Raw genomic sequence first — 17,075 nt, forward strand, 5'->3', positions numbered from 1 at the left:
GTGCTTGTTACTCTTGTGATCGCCATCACCTAGACGGCTTGGTGGTGATTGAGAGCTTGGTGATCATCCGACAGAGCTTGTGGATGACCCAACTTAAGTTGTGAGCGGTTGTGAGTGATTCACCGTGACGGAGTATTGAAGAATTAACCTGTAGAGAGCACTTGATTCTTGCGAGGATCAAAGGGGATTTACACCCTTGCGCGGGTGCTCCAACGAGGACTAGTGGGGAGTGGCGACTCTCTGACACATCGGCAAAATATCACCGCATTCCTCCTTCTCTCGTTAATTTGAGCATTTACTTTGAGCAATTCAATACTTGTCTTTACATTCATAGAATTGCCATGCTAGAGTAGGATTAAAAGTTAGATTGCAAGACTTTTTGTGCGATAGAGCTTTAGAAACACTTTCTAGGCAAAAGGGGTTAAATGGGCTAACAATATAATTTAATTATTGTAAAGAAATTTAGAATTAGCCCAATTCACCTCCCCTCTTGGACATCTTGATCCTTTCATCAACTATATCCAAAAATCCATAAAAACTAAAATTTTAAATATTATCCAAATATTTTTACATGGAAAAACAATGCCATAAAGAAATCCTTAAATCGAGCTTAGAAATTTATAGAAATTTTGTTATAAGTTTGAAAAGTTATGAAACCAGTGTCAACCCCCCCCCCTAAAATTATGCTCCAATTTATGGTGGCTAGCTTGATTTTTTTAATTCTTGATGGATTCATTTTTGTGCTTATTTGCTAGTAGAAATTCCTATTACTTATTATAATTATTGATATTGATTGTCCAGATTACATAGAAGCATCGATGGAGCGTCTTTACAACTTAATTAAACTAGAAGACTATCCCGCGTGTTGCTACGGAATTTTCTTAAAGATAAATCTGTTATATATGTAGTATTACTATATAGTATTCTATATACTGTGTATATATATGAATTTGACTTGCATGTTATTTTATGGTATCAGATTTGGTAAAAAATCGATAAGCTAATAGAAGAAAAGCCAATAAAATATTTGATTAATTATAGAGGAATATGTGATAAAATAAAGTATTGCACATGATAGAGATGATATGGATATTTTTTGTAATTAATAATAAGGGATGACATGGACTTAATGAAGAATGATGTGGACATCTTGTACGATGAGATAGAACATCTAGTGGGTTACTTAGTAAAAAATAATATGGATACCACGTATGAAAAGAAAAATTATCTAATGAGATTTAGCTTTATAAAAATATATAGATGAAATAAACCCAGGGTGCATGCATCTACGTTCGCTAAGACAACTACTTTAAAAATTTATACAAGGCAGGGACTAGCGCCTACTATGATCAATTCAACGCTCCCCCGGTGCTTCTACGTAATTTGGACGATCAACCTCAAGTAATTATAATAGACAAAGCGATAAGCAACAAAATAGAGATTCAAACAATTTTAAGCTAGGCACCGTAAAATAGAGTGTAGTTCTGGGAAAAAAATCAAAACTAGTTTTATACTCTTTTGAGCTAAAACAAAATTTATATGAATTTTATAAGATTAACTAGATTTTAAGATTTTTAATTACACTTTTTTCCATATAAAAATATTTAGATAATTTCAAAAAATATTTTTATGATTTTTTATATTTTTTAAAAGATATGTATTCCGATTTTCGTCGGGCGGCATGTCAGCGGTAATCAACAAAACTGGCCAGCAAAAGAAATTGTTTTAAAAGTTGAGAGTTTTTTTTTGGGAATAATAAAGCTGAGAGGGTTAAAAAATTGATTTTGTAGATGACTATGAGGGGTGAATCGGACGAGCGTAGAAGTTGAGGGGTCGAGAGCACTTCTTCCTTCACTGAATTACGGTTCATCCCCTCTCTCCTCCCCCTCTTTCTGCTACGAACTGGGTGGGCTACCGCCGCCGCCGCCGCCCTAAGCCAGTTGCCGAGGCGAGGTTGGTCTCTTCGCCGGCCACGAGCACCCACTAGGTATTCCCACCTCTTCGCTTCCCTTTCTGCTGTGCGAAACCAAGCACCCAAACCCTAACTGAAAGCTATTTGGCCATTTGATGCCTACTAACCTCGATTTTTTTGCAAAAATTATCGGGTGTACATGTGTACATCCATGTCCCTTTACTGGGTCCGCCCCTGGTGGGCAGGCAATGCGTCGACGAACAACCATTTCTTCAGTCCTGCAATGTTGTTTCTACTGTATCAATTAGACTTTCGACGGGGGAAATGGTAGCACTAGCATGTTGGCTTCAAACTAATGTGTTTTCTCCGTACGTGTGAAAAAATAAGAAAAAAACATGGACCTGCAGTAATACCAATTTTTGCTCTGTACGTGTGGATTAATGCTGCATTAGTAGTAGCCAAACATTTACGAGTTTGACTGGCTAGCATATAAAAACTATTACCGAATTTGCACCATTGTACGTATAATTTACAGCTACTATGTCATGTTATGAACTTGCTAATGGGAATCCTATCATTATTCTTTAGAATTATGCTGTCCTGGGTATAGACACAGTCACTTCACGAAGGCAGCCATTTAATCAAAATGCACTACTGCCGATCTGCAGTTTAGGCCAATATTTCTAGGTTGCTTTTATATTTGGTATTGAAGTTGATCAAATGGGAATATGATTTAATTGGTCTAGGTAACTTGTATTTGTGTTTCAGTATTTTAAATCCAGCAGTAAACAGGGTCCTGTTTCATTCAACCCTAAAGTGAAACCTGCAGTTGTTTTTATTTCTGTTGTCAAAATACCCTTTTACTGTTTTTTATTGTTTTGGTACTTGCACAAATCTGCATTCTTGTTTTGCTTATTCCTTTTTTTTTGTTTTTGCATTTTAATTTGTTTTGCAGTAAAATAGTTAATGTATGCAAAGGTGGAACCAGATGTATTTCTGTAGAAGTAAATGATATAATACTGGATGATTAGATATGAATAAGGATGGAATATTGTCTGATGATAAGATGGCAAGGATGGAATCTTTTCAACCAAATGGACAGCTAGTAGATATAATAATCATTGACTCTCAAAGTGATGAAAATAAAATTGGTGTGGAAACTAGCATAAGAGACAGTTCCTTGAAGGAGCATAAGGAGCCTCCATGCACAACAATGGACAATAATGCGAATGAAGAAACATCCATTACTGATGATGATTCAGAGGCCGATTCATATGAATTCTCTCTCCGAGAATCAGATAATGAACAAGCTTCAGCATCCGAGGAAGGCACTGAGGTGTGTGAATCCTATAAACTATTTCGATATCTATCATTGTCTACTTAAGTTTTGTGAAGTTCTGTTGGTATTAGTAAATCATATATTTTCATTGAAGGGAACAATATTATTATGTACCATAAGCACCCATAGAGAAAGTATGATAACTTGGTGTGGAATTTTGGGAACTCTTATTGATGGCCATCTTTATTTATTTTATCGTTGATTGACATGCTGTTCTATATCATTGATGCTACATCCGTTCCAAATTATATGTCGTTTTGGCTTTTCTAGATACATAGTTTTTGTTCTGTATCTAAACATACCATATATCTAGGTGCCTAGCAAAATCTATGTGTACCTAGAAAAGCCAAAACGATCTATAATTTGGGATGGAGTACCTTTTTGTGTTATTTACACTTAAATATTAACTACATTGTAGTTTCTTCATAGAAGTTTAAAATCTTTATGGGCAGAAATTTAGCAGTTTCTATTTAAAATTAAAATAGTATTTGACAAATCTTTTTTTTTTGAAATTTGATTGTCTAACAGGTACCTCTGACTGAGGAAGAAGTTGAAGAATTGGTTGCTGAATTCCTCGAAGTCGAGAGCAAAGTAACCTATATAATCTTTTCTGTTTTATGCACACCTTTTTTTCGCCGTTTGACTGATCGTGTTTCTGGCGACTTTTAGGCAGCTCAAGCGCAAGAGTCACTTGAAAAGGAGTCACTGGACAAAATTGAAACTGAAGTAAGATTGGAGTTATCTGAGAGGCTTCAAGGAGATGAGGTTTTTGAACATGTTCATATTTATTTCGTATTTTGTAAATTGTAATCCTCAATTGTTTCTCTCTCTGTGCACTGATATATTGCTTTAATTATTTAAATAGTTAGAATCAGCTGTGTCAACTGAGATGGATCAATTCCAGATGCAATGGGAAAATGAACTTGATGATCTAGAGATCCGCAGTTCTATTCTGTTGGTAATGTTTTCCCTTGTAAAGTATATTTTTTTGTGTTCATGTTACATTTACTAACTTACATTTGCACGTGTTGTCTCAGATAGATTTCCTAAATTCCTGTGCTATATAAATGCATATGAAGATTTAGTGCTGAACCAAATCAACCTGTCTTTCTTTCTTTTGTATAATTCTGTTGGGGGACTTGGCTTTGCTAAGCACAAAGAAAATGGTCTCATTAAATTTCTCTGTACTGGTTCTGTGTTAGACTTTAAGGCTGGTTATGTTAAACTGATACATATTGTTTACTCCCATGTTGCTTGGTATGTGCTTTTATCTATATCTGTCATAGGAAAAGAATATTTTGAGAAGCCCCATGTTACTCATCAGGCTGAAGACAAATTTGCATGGCTGAAGATAAATTTGCATTTTTTATATGATGCAGGAACAACTTGATGCTGCTGGAATTGAACTTCCCAGACTCTATAAGTCAATTGAAAGTCAAGTTCCAAATGTTTGTGAAACTGAAGCATGGAAGAGCAGGACACATTGGGCTGGTTCTCAAGTGCCTGAAGAAGCTAACCGATCCATTAAAAATGCTGATGAATACCTCCAGTCTTGCAGACCTGTACGGAGGTAATTGGGGCTACAATTTTGCTGTTTCTGTGTATATTGTATGAGACTCAGCTTTGTCTTCTTCAATCAGAAAACACGGGAGGTTGCTGGAGGAAGGTGCTAGTGGCTTTCTTGCTGGAAAAGTTCCTGTTGGGGATGATGATTCTGTTAAGTGTCATGAGAAAAGTTGGAGCTCTTTCAATGAACTTATTAAATCTAAGGAGAATGCTGAGAATACATTTGGTAGCAGTAACTGGGCATCAGTTTATCTTGCAAGCACCCCCCAGGAAGCAGCCGCATTAGGTCTCCAGTTTCCTGGAGTTGACGAGGTGCCACTTCAACCCATTACTTTCTCATATTTTGTGTTGCAATCATTAGATTATTTATTAGTCTCATTCATGGATTTCTTGAAATCTTATCCTACCCTCTTCTCTTAATTTTAGAAACATGTTTTTAATTTATTTTATCTGATAATTTGAAGAATAACAGAGGGGAAAACCCACCCCACCCTGTGTTGAAGTGTTGTTTTCATGCTATGTTAGGACAAAGGTATTGGACAAGACTAGGACAATGCGCAATAACTTTATTTTTATAATGAGACTGTCTATTGTATTGTCAACTCTCATGTGCACAATGCCTATGTGTTGACCATGGTTAAATTGACCAGTTTTAGTATTTCATCTTGCATCTTTTAAAAGAATGTCACCAAGATGTTCGTGCAGTCCTGCTTTTCATCTCTTCACAATGGTATGCACAGCAAGTGTAGTTTGTTCTAGTTAAAATAATATCACTGCAAGATAGAACATGATGAATTTGGAAGTAATTGCTATTTAGTGCTGTACCGTGTACTGTGTTTGGAGCTGTATTATTATTTTTTTAGATTTTTGAGAAAGAGAAGTACTTGTCAATAGTCACTACTCACTACCGTGGAACTTGAAGTGTTTTGTTGTCTACATTCTTTATGTATATTAAACAGATAAATAGAGAATGTTTTTCAGTTAGTACATCTTTATTCATGTTATACTCTTAGATAACTAGCATGGTGTGAATTTTTTGAATCTGCTGGCCACCCATGATTCTTCCTTCTAAATCTTTGCTATCATTGTTACGATTCTGTAGGTAGAGGAGATATCAGAAGTTGATGGTGTTTTTGATGATATAAAAGGTGTAGATGAAGTAGAGCTTTCTGAGGAACAGAGAAGGAAATACAGAAAGGTCGGCTGAGACTACTTTTTTAGCTCTGTTAATTAGTTAAAACTGCAAACATGCCACTGGTTTTGGTCTTGTGGTCCTATGCTTAATTGCAGCACATGCACTTTAGAGCTTGGGTATGCCTTATATCTACCTTTGCTTCTCACATTATTGTTTATTCCCACTTCCCAGTATATGAATGTCTAGGTATCATAGTGGTAGTCTAATAGTTTCTTCTTTGTTTCATACCTCGTTTTTGTACTGTTGGCAGCCATGTCTAAGGTTTTTGCCACATTGCAGCGGCATCTGCATATTATTTATAGACCCAATCTGAATCCTCTATGAGGCATCAGTGAATAGTGTAGAAAGGAGACGCAAAATTCGTTAACCCAGTACTTATACACCTGTCTATTCAAACCATCAATGACAAGCTATCTTGTTTGGACTCCTTGACCCTCAAAATCAGAGCAAGTAGCCCCTTCTCCTTAAACCACCCTGGTTTTAGATGATGCAACATTCTAGGAGGCACAGATGTGGTTAATTTGAACTCTAGGAAACGGAAAAATAGCTATAGAAAATAATATGCCCCTAGTGTCTTTTGTGGGAAGAAACTGTAATCAAGCTTGAAGCATCTCCTTGAGCTCTTCATCTTCTCCTTAGCCTTACTGCCAACTCTTTACCAATTCACTGAGTGAGAGACCATGTGCCCATTGTGGGAGGAGGTAAGCAAATTTTGTCAGTCAAACAAGCCTTAGTGCCTGCATATAGGAAGGTGCTGCTCATGGATGTGCTGGTCTGTTTTTGCTTTACTAAGGCCTGAGCCTGATCAACTGGGTCTGTGGGTCATCCTCTATTCAAACCCAGTACCTAAGCTTTCATCTCTGAGAACTTGCTTGAAGATCTTAGCTTGGGAGCAGCATGGAGATGTTGAGGTTTTATGTAGTTCCAATTGAACCAGACAAAAGGTAATCTATAAAAGCACTAACCAAATACTGTTTGATCATGTGACTTCATTGACAGCCATGATGTTAGTTTGGACTTTATTCTTCCCCTTTCTCTCTTAGTGGACAGGCTGTAGATAGTTATCATGTCTTACTGGTTGCACTGGCAAATTTGGGTGATACTGCTGTTAGTGGTAACACCACTGCAACCCAAGTAGCCCAACTGTAGAATGAGAATCTACTATCACTGCTTCTGTTTAGCTGCTGGGTTCCTACTTCCTAGTAGCAAAAGATAAGGTTTTCTTGATAGGGAGTTCCTTCGTGCACTTCCTTAGTTAATGGGAAACTAAATTATACCATTAATGTAGGTTACGGAAGAGGATGATGCAAAAATAATGAAGTTCTTGCAGCGTCGTTCGAAAGGAAAAAGGACGAGAGGCTGGTGTAAGGTAATTACTTAAAAGTTAAATGGTTTCAAGCTCTGTTTTGTGTTAACTAAATTTGTTATAAATATGCATTGTAGATTGGTCTGTGATTTATTGGGTGAATTTCTTTCGTTTAATCCAGCCTTTCCTGTTTTCAGGAGAACATTGGTTTGGTCTCATCATGTGATGAGAAACCTCTACCAGAAAATGGTGTCTTAGGTGCTAAAAGTGACCTTCCTTCATCTAAAAAACTCAAAACTGATGAAAACAAAGTTTCTATTGAGACATTGAAGCATACATTTGAAGATGATGAGAACGAGAAGAGATTGAAAACTGTGATAATAGAAAGTGATGATGATATGCAGATAGATAACAAACGAGCTTTACAAAAGGATGGTGAAGGTAGTTCAGCAGAAGTCGAAAAAGTGGTTGATATCATTGATCTTGATCTTTTCCCTTCACAAAGCCCTAAGCTCCCTACTAAAAGTTTGCCTAAAACTTTCAATTGTACTATTTGCTCTGAAATGTTGAATGCCTCTGATGTGCATCGCCACCCTGTCTTGGATGTTGTTGTTTGTGGATCATGCAGATTTCTTGTGATAGAGAAGAATCGTCTTGAGGTGAATGCTTACCTCCTTTAGTATAGTAGATACTTTTGAACTTTATACAGAATTAGGTCTGACTATTGATGTCATCAACTAGGCATTAATGATTTCTTAGAGACGCTGTTTACATTTGGGCAGGATCCTGTATCTGGTGGTTATTGCACTTGGTGTGCACAAAGTGAACTGCTTCAAAGTTGTAGTTCTTGTAAGCTTCTTTTCTGTACAAATTGCCTGTCAAAGAATTTAGGTGAAGAATGCTTATCAGAAGCTAAAGCCACTGGTTGGCAGTGTTGCTGCTGCATACCCAGTCAACTGGAACTTTTAATTTCTGAATGTGACAAGGCCCTCAGTGGTGTGGAATCTTCTGATTCAGAGAGTAGCAACACAGAGCTTTCTGGACCAGAGGATAATGGTCCTGTTAGGTATGATCTTTTCCCCTATTTCATTTAGCATGCCAAAGCTCAGCTCCTGGTCATTCCTTCAACATGTTATCAGCAAGCGAAGAATGAAGAAGAGTATTAGAAGAATTATGGATGATACAGAACTTGCTGAGGAAACAAAGCGTAAAATTGCAATGGAGAAGGTTTGTGATCTTTCAGCCTTGTATCTTTATTTGATATATAGTCTTGTTTGAAGCTGTTTTATCTAGGCTGTAACATTATTTTGTAGGCAAGGCAAGACCATTTGAAGTCCATGCAAGAACAATCTGCCACCAAGTTAAGGAGTGAGAATGTTGGAACTCCCTTTGAAGTTCCAGCGGAAATCTGTTTACAGGATGCTGGTGATGGACTTATAGTCAACCTTGCCAGGGAGGAGGATGAGGAACCTGTTAGGATTCCAAGCAGCATGTCTTCTAAACTGAAACCTCATCAGGTCTGCCTTGTCAAGATTTCCTCTCTTATTCATCTCCATAATTAATCCTGAATACATGATGACTTAATGAGGGGATTTAACTGTTTGCAAGTGCTATGCTGTTACTCTTGCACCAGCAATTGATACCAGTACAGGGAACCCATATCTGAGTCTGACTGGATTTTATGATATCGCAGGTAGAAGGAATAAGGTTTATATGGGAAAATGTTATTCAATCTGTTAAAAAGGTCAAATCCGGGGATAAAGGTCTTGGGTGCATTTTGGCGCATAACATGGGCCTTGGGAAAACCTTTCAGGTCTGTGTTGGCTTATAGTTTGGATATACATTTTCTTCGAGTTATTCATTCGTTGTATGCTTCAACTATTGTTCCCATGGCAATCAATTATGTGCTGGAACTAGACCGTGCATGTCAATCAACTTCAACTTCTGTACTTGTATTCTCATATTTGTGATGAAGTTATTGTTGGGTTGACATTTAATTTTCATACTTATGCAGTTATCATGTTCCATTACATTGCATGTCAATCAACTTCAATTTTTGTACTTGTATTCTCATATTTGCGATGAAGTTATTGTTAGGTTGACATTTAGTTTTCATATACTTGTGCAGTTGTCATGATCCATTACATGACATAATGGGAGTTACGTTCTTATCTTTGTTCTTTTGCACCTTGCAGGTTATTACATTCCTCTATAGTGTTATGAGACATGCTCAATTGGGATTGCGCACAGCACTTGTTGTCACCCCTGTCAATGTTCTTCATAACTGGAGGAAAGAGTTTAGCAAGTGGCGTCCAGCAGAGCTGAAACCTCTTCGTGTTTTTATGTTGGAAGATGTTGCAAGGTGCAGATAAATTTGTTGTTTTGTTGCATTATTGTTAATTTGTTATTCATGCAGCTAGTTTTTTCCTCACCTAATAGATGCGACATAGAGCCTTTATGTGCCAATATATTTTGTATATGACTACAAGATGTTCACTCTGGATGCGAAAAGTAGGGTAGATTCCTTGTGAATTTTTGCACATATATTCAAAATCCATCTTTATACAAGTGTATGCTGAATACTTGAACTAATTGGAGATGGTGTGGTCTGCTAGATGAAACTTTAAGTACTAGCCTATTAGTTTTACTTTTTCCATGTATTTTCCTTAAGAAGCCAAATTTTAAAGAATTTCCTGCACCTTCCCCAAGACAACATATGTAGTACATATGTTTATGAATGACAGAGTTAGGAAAGAAGATTAAACACTGCAAGCCCTAAACAACACATATTGTCAAAACAGCTACGGTTGGATCAGGGTGGGGGGGTTGCAACTCAGCTACAAACATTCTATGAAAGCTGCTTCAATCCTGTAATTGGATGTAGGCATCCTGCTGTAGTCTTACCTGACAAAATGACTTATATTCTATCTATTTCAAATTTCTGGATTAGGCCCATGTGTTTTAACACTTATTGGTACATTGAAAACTTAATCTTGGAACTTCATATATTATAAATTGTACACATAATGCATGTATTTGGTTCCTTTGATGTATGAATTCAATAGTGGCATTCCCACTAGGTCATTCTGATAGATTTTCTCGAATTTGGGGTCAACACTACTCAAAGATGAAAGCTTCCTAAGTTTGCTTAAATATCCTTTTACTCTATTGCCTTTTTTCTTATACTTTCTTCAAGTAGTTTTTAGTGTGATCCTCTATCAATCTCACTAGATCAAATGTTTCTACAAATATTCGCTTGATTATGGGACAAGCCTTACTTTCACCTCATTGGTTTATTGGCCTTCTCTATGTTGCATTATTTAGGGATGTTTTCTCATTGCATTGCACGATTGAATTATTTACTTATGGTGTGTTTGTGTTTTTCCCCCTTTGGTTACATGGGAGTACTGTTTCCCTATAGTAAATCTTTACCTACTACGGCTAGGATGGAATGGTCCATCTGACCTTTTTTTTTGCAGGGTGAAAAGGCCAGATTTACTAACCAAATGGCGAGTGAAGGGTGGAGTGCTTCTCATTGGTTATTCATCATTTAGGAACTTATCCCTTGGAAAGCATGTGAAGGACAAAAATTCTGCAAACGAAATTGCTTATGCTTTGCAGGTGACGTACCATGTCCCTGCTATTGGTACTGTTTCAAGTTCTTATAGTAAACTCGTTAGATTCCTTCTTGTGGCTATGTACTGAGGTTTCAAAAATATTCTGTTTTCATGGTAATGTGGGCATGTGGCACACACTATGACATATAGACATAGTATGCTTTCTCCCAACTTTGTTACATGTTAGCTGTGGGTTTTTGACACAGTTCATTGTACTGCCAGTGTGGGCCAGATATTCTTGTATGTGATGAAGCACATATGATAAAGAATAGGAGGGCCGACATTACGCAGGCTCTGAAACAAGTAAGAACACAGAGAAGAATTGCTTTAACTGGATCTCCGTTGCAGAATAATTTGATGGAATATTATTGTGTAAGGAGCCGTGCGTCCCTACTGTTTTGTTTGCTTAATCATCCAGTTACTGAAATTACCTTGATGTTTAATACTAGTAGTTTGCCAACGTATTTTTTTTTAATCTTGTGAGCAGATGGTTGATTTTGTCAGGGAAGGTTTTCTTGGGAGTACTCATGAATTCCGAAACAGGTAGGTGAACTCTGCCATACACGCACCGTAGTTTTATTTAAAGTTGAAATAATGAATTCTGCTTTATCAGGTTCCAGAACCCCATTGAAAATGGGCAACACATGAATTCAACATCAGATGATGTCAAAATCATGAACCAACGATCACACATCTTGTTTGAACAACTGAAAGGTTTTGTCCAGCGGAAGAGCATGAATGTTGTGAAGAATGATCTACCACCAAAGAAGGTTTTTGTTATTACTGTAAAGCTATCTGAGCTACAGAGGAAGCTATACAAAAAGTTCTTAGATGTTCATGGTTTCTCAAGTAGTGGTTATTCAGAAAAATCTCACAGTTCCTTCTTTGCCAAGTACCAAACATTAGCCCAGGTATGTTGACCTTGCATCTTTGTGCTGTTTCTTAGATAAAAACTAGGTGGAATTGCTGTCTACTTCCTCCATGTCAAATCATAGGTCAATTTAGCTTTTGTCCTAAGTCAAACGTCTCTAACTTTGACCAAGTCTTATAGAATAACGAGCCAACATGTAAAACATTAAATTAGTTTCATTAGTCTTTATGAAATGTCTTGATAGTGCATGTATTTGAACTTTTCATTGTTAATATAATTTTCTAAAAACCTAGTCAAATTTAAAGAAGTTTGACATGGACAAAGCTAGAGTGACCTATGATTTGGAATGGAGGGGCGAGGGAGTAATACTGTTGAAGTGTAGGTATGGAATCATCCTGGGCTCCTCCAGATGGCTAAAGAACAGAGAGGAAATTTGCGTCGTGAAGACGCTGTTGAGAATTTTATGATGGATGACAGTTCAAGCGATGATAATGTTGAAAATTACTTGCCTAATGGAGGTAATTTATTATATCCCACTGTCGATAACACTCATCAGGGTTTGGCAAACCTGCACAGTGCACTTTGTGTTATTATCTGAAGTTCCTATGATATATACACTTTATCATTTCTACAGAGAAGCAGAAGGATAGAGCTGATCAGCAGTCCAAGAAAAGCAACATTGTGAATGAGGTTCTTAACCTTACCCACCATGAATTTTCTGTCGAATACGCAGGAGAGATGCATATTTTTTTTTCTTGAACACGCATGAGAGCTGCGTATCATTGTATTAGTAGAAGAAAAGGAGTCGTACATAGACCCAAACACACCCACACCCACACCTCCGCACCTTCCCTATTTTCTAAGACGTAATCACCTGTTTCTGAGTGTACAGCGACCGAGCGGGCTAAAACTAAAAGCCCCAGTGAGCAAGGATAGACCCTTTGCTCCTGCCATACACCACCAATGAGCTTAATCCCTAGCTGGACTCAGGGTCGTGGCAATGCTTGGTGCAGCCCCATTGAAGGCACAGTCATTCCGGTGTTTCCAAATGCTCCAGGCGCCAAGGATAATGATATAGTTTAGGCCTTTTCTTGCATCCCCAGCGGTAATTGCTTCCGCTTTTTCCCATCAGTCCTCCCTAGCTGAATCAGTGGGCTGAGGCGTGAGTGAAGAGAGCCCAACGTGCTGCAAGAGAGAAAACCAGAACTGCCTAGCAAAAACGCATCCAATCAGGAGGTGCTGGAAGCTTTCCTGTTCCTGGTCACACAGCAGACATTTGGCCGGGTGGGAAGTCCTCGCCGAGCATGCCTGTCAGCTGTCCAACACCAGTTATGAGCAACCAGCCACATGAATAAATGACATTTGGGAGGGGCCATGACTTCCATGTTCTCTCATGCGGTCTGAAATAAATGGCGCCCTGAAAGAACGCATCATATGCAGACTTTGCCGTGTATTCTCCTGAAGCCGAAAGTCTCCAAATGTGCTTGCGTTAAGAAGAAAATGTAGAGAATGCAATGCGGTCAAACACACACCAACACACTCACACATAGTAACTAAGTTCCCATAAATGAAACTTCCGTTCTATAGTATTGCATGGGACTGCATGCAAAATTTTCTACATATTGTCTCTAGCTGTGTACTAGGTATCTTTCTTGTTTCTACATATGTTTGATAATGGATGATTAATAATTTAATCCAAACTCAGTCGGCCAATCCAGCCCGTCAGCGGCGGAAGGCACACAGATCCACCTAAGGCAGGGACGAGTAGGGGCGACATGGATGTTGGGCGGCGGTGGAGGAGGAAGGGAGCGGCGGTGGGCGCATGCGTGTGCGGGTGGCGACTAGAGTAGAGAGAGTAGACGCCTAGAAAAACGCCTTGGGAACGCCTAGGCGTGCCTAGGCTCTAGGCAGAGGGTCACCGCCTAGAGACCGCCCAGCGCCTTTTGTAACTTTGGATACCTATGCTAATGGGTGGAATACTTTGCATGACAAACTAAACATTTGGTTCTGTTACCCTTTTGTGTCTCTTTTTCATATTTATTGTAGGAAAGTAACTGGTGGGAGGAACTTTTAGATGAGAATACTTATATGGAAGCAGATTACAGTGGCAAAATGACCTTGCTCCTTGATATCCTGTCAAAAAGTTCTGAATTAGGCGACAAAGTATTAGTTTTTAGCCAGAGTTTGACCACTCTGGATTTAGTGGAGTTTTATCTGGCAAAACTGCAAATCAATGGAAAAGAAGGCAAACATTGGAAGCGAGGGAAGGATTGGTACAGGTATGCTTCCACACTTAACAGTTTCCCTTCGTTCACAAAAACTTTGCAGCTACTGGTGTGGTAGTTCCACAAGTATCTGTATTCTTTTGTTTTCTTGTACTTCGTATCTACATGCTCATGAGATAAACTGTCCATAACCTACTGCCTCAACAAGATCCTGGACCTATTGCTTTGTACGCATGTGTTTCCACGGCCTTCCCATAGTATGATGTCTATTCCTGTAAACTGAAAAACTAGGCTGGGCTGTGAGCCTGCAAATTGGTATTTCTTCCCAATTCATTTGGGAATGAAGCCAGTGTGAAACCTGAGAACATCTGCATTTTGGTAGTTCCTGGATGCTGGTATCACTTTAGTGCCATCTGCTATGTTTTGCTCTGGAGTGTTTGGAATTATTGATCTACCATCGTGAATAATGGAAAAAATATGAATGGCTGCAAAGGGTGCTTCAAGTAGGAACTAGGAAATCTGCAATCGTAATATCACATCATACTCCACAACAAAAGACACCAATCTTTCTATCTCAACTCTTCTTGGATATTCAGGTGTGCTGGTCAGTGAGTAACCTTTTATGACTCCAGACTTCATCATGTTCCTTTTTTTTACTAAGGCAAATTGTCATGTCTCTGTTTGGAAGACTCAGTAGTGCTAGCTTGACAATATAATCTTTATGAATCATGATCATTTCGCAAAACAAAAAGGCTTGGATAGCAATATAGCACCATTGCTGCATCTATTTCTGCAGTGGCTATTGTTTTTCTTGGCATAGTATTTTTACCAGAGTTGTTTATCATCATTATGACTGATTTTGCAAATTATTATATATTCGTATCATGCTGAACAGGCTTGATGGGAGCACTCCATCTTCTGAACGGCAGAATCTTGTGGAGATGTTTAATGACCCTGGAAACACAAGAGTGAAATGCACGTTGATATCAACTCGTGCTGGATCCCTGGGTATCAACCTTCATGCTGCAAATCGCGTGGTTCTTCTGGATGGATCATGGAATCCAACACATGATCTGCAAGCCATTTATCGGGTTTGGAGGCAAGAGACCTGGGCTGCTCATTAATTGCACTTGAATATTGCTATTTATTCATTTTTTGTGTGTGGGGATGTTCTTTCCAGGTATGGCCAGACCAAACCTGTATATGCCTACCGCCTAATGGCACATCGAACAATGGAAGAGAAAATATATAAACGCCAGGTAATTTTGCATTTTTCTTCTTCTGGTTTTGAGTTCTCAGTTTTAGTTATCCAAGTCATTCTCTTGTACCTGGTAGATAAAGCTCCATCCTTGTTTGAAATCAATTCATTGAGTATTAATAGGTGACAAAAGAAGGCCTTGCAGCAAGGGTGGTGGATAGACAGCAAGTTTCAAGAACCATCTCCAAAGAAGAGATGCTGCATCTTTTTGAATTTGGCGAAGAGGAATTAATGGAACAGAATGAGAATGGTTCTACCATAATTGAGAAGCCATCCACTTCTGAAACTATTAAAACCTCTGAGCCTGTACCTGTCGACAGTCTCATGCTGAGCCTACTCAGTGAGCAAACTCGGTAATTCTCATCCTATTACTTATGAATACTTAGACCCTGTTTGGATGCTGTTGTACTTAAAAACATGGTACTAAGAAACTGTAGTTTTAGAACCTGTAGATGTGCAAAGAAAAACTATGGTTTAGAAAAAAGAGGTCTAGAGTGGAGTTTTTGAAACTCGCAATACTATGATTTTCAAAACCATAAAGTTTGTTGCATCCAAACACACGCTCCAAAACCAAAGTACTCCAAAAATACTATGCATCCAAGGTCCAAACAGGGCCTTACATGCTAATCCTATAAGGATTTTAATTTATATCTAATCAGACATGTCACACCTGTTTATTTCCTTACTTTATTGCCTGGCAGCCAATATGTCACAACTGTACTAAGTAGCTGCTTGTTGGTTAACGTCTGTTTGGAATTTACAGGTGGATTTCAGGTTACCATGAACATGAAGCTCTCCTCCAAGAAAATGAAGAGGAAAAGCTTACAAAGGAGGAGCAGGATATGGCTTTGTCAGAGTGGGAGTCATTGAGCAAAGCTGCACCTGATCCCGAGAGAAAATCAAACATGAGCGCAGTTCCAACGTATCCTAATCTTGTGCGGCCACTTAAGCCTGCTTCAAGAAGCCGGCAACTGCAGCAACCTAAGGTTAACTCAAATAATCAAAAGAAGTGCAACAACTTAACCCACTTGCTGACTCTAAGAAGTAATGGCACGAAAGCAGGGTGCACGACAACCTGTAAGGAGTGTGGCCAGGAGATTAGTTGGGAGACTCTAAACAGAGATGGTAGGTCGAGATGATGCCTGTCTGTGGCATTGACAGATTTTTTTGGTTCTTTTTGTAAATGCTGACGTCCAGGTAGTAGTATACATTGCGTATCCGAGAGTATTAGAGTAGAAAGTAGAAATGACAATGAAATTGGCCCTTGTGGTCCACATGGTAGAACGCATGAGATGCAATTGAACCAATCACATTGTAATGGAATATAGTCGTGGCAAGATGTTCGTTATCCACTTATTCGGCATGTTTGCTGGTTGGTTTCTGGGCTGGTTTAGGTTGGCTGGTGCTGGTTTGTTGTGAGTGAAAAACACCGTTGGCTGGTTGAATAAACCTGGCTAAAATCAACAAGCGAACAAGGTGATTGTCATTTTTCTTTTCCTTACTACTTGTGTCCAGCGCCATTTTGAGCCTGGTGTTTGCGGAATTTGCAAATTGGAAGGCATAACTTTTCTATTGCTTCTGGATTAAGGTCCCTTTGGAAAACAGGAATCGTGAAGGAATTTCACAGTTCATTTTTACAAGGAAAAAGGAAGGAAACGAGAGTATTGAGTGATCTAGGGACTAAAGTTTATTCTCTATTATATTGGACATTTGGATACTAATTAAAAGGACTAAACATAAGCTAATCATAAAACTAATTGTACATATATTAATTAATTTGTGATAC

The 17,075-nt window shown here is 38.4% G+C and overlaps 1 protein-coding gene across 2 annotated transcripts; it reads left to right on the forward strand.

Moving 5' to 3' along the window:
* The first annotated feature begins 1,819 nt into the window (after positions 1 to 1,819).
* LOC136525487 (protein CHROMATIN REMODELING 20-like) lies at positions 1,820 to 16,645 on the forward strand. 2 transcript variants are annotated; one of them, XM_066518457.1, is made up of 26 exons: positions 1,820 to 1,987; positions 2,868 to 3,248; positions 3,780 to 3,842; positions 3,921 to 4,016; positions 4,117 to 4,209; positions 4,631 to 4,821; positions 4,892 to 5,129; positions 5,920 to 6,015; positions 7,301 to 7,381; positions 7,516 to 7,977; positions 8,101 to 8,384; positions 8,458 to 8,545; positions 8,632 to 8,835; positions 9,012 to 9,131; positions 9,514 to 9,680; positions 10,798 to 10,939; positions 11,158 to 11,307; positions 11,423 to 11,478; positions 11,549 to 11,846; positions 12,189 to 12,324; positions 12,441 to 12,496; positions 13,853 to 14,085; positions 14,927 to 15,130; positions 15,212 to 15,290; positions 15,413 to 15,642; positions 16,053 to 16,645. In XM_066518457.1, exons 2-26 carry the CDS (start codon positions 2,946 to 2,948, stop codon positions 16,426 to 16,428), a joined length of 4,446 nt encoding a protein of 1,481 aa, XP_066374554.1. In that variant the 5' UTR covers positions 1,820 to 1,987; positions 2,868 to 2,945; the 3' UTR covers positions 16,429 to 16,645. The 2 variants fall into 2 exon arrangements, with proteins under 2 accessions (XP_066374554.1, XP_066374559.1); XM_066518462.1 differs by lacking the exon at positions 11,158 to 11,307.
* The last annotated feature ends 430 nt before the right edge of the window (positions 16,646 to 17,075 follow it).

This window comes from Miscanthus floridulus, chromosome 2 (assembly GCF_019320115.1).
Source record: "Miscanthus floridulus cultivar M001 chromosome 2, ASM1932011v1, whole genome shotgun sequence".
Taxonomy (NCBI): Eukaryota; Viridiplantae; Streptophyta; class Magnoliopsida; order Poales; family Poaceae; genus Miscanthus; species Miscanthus floridulus.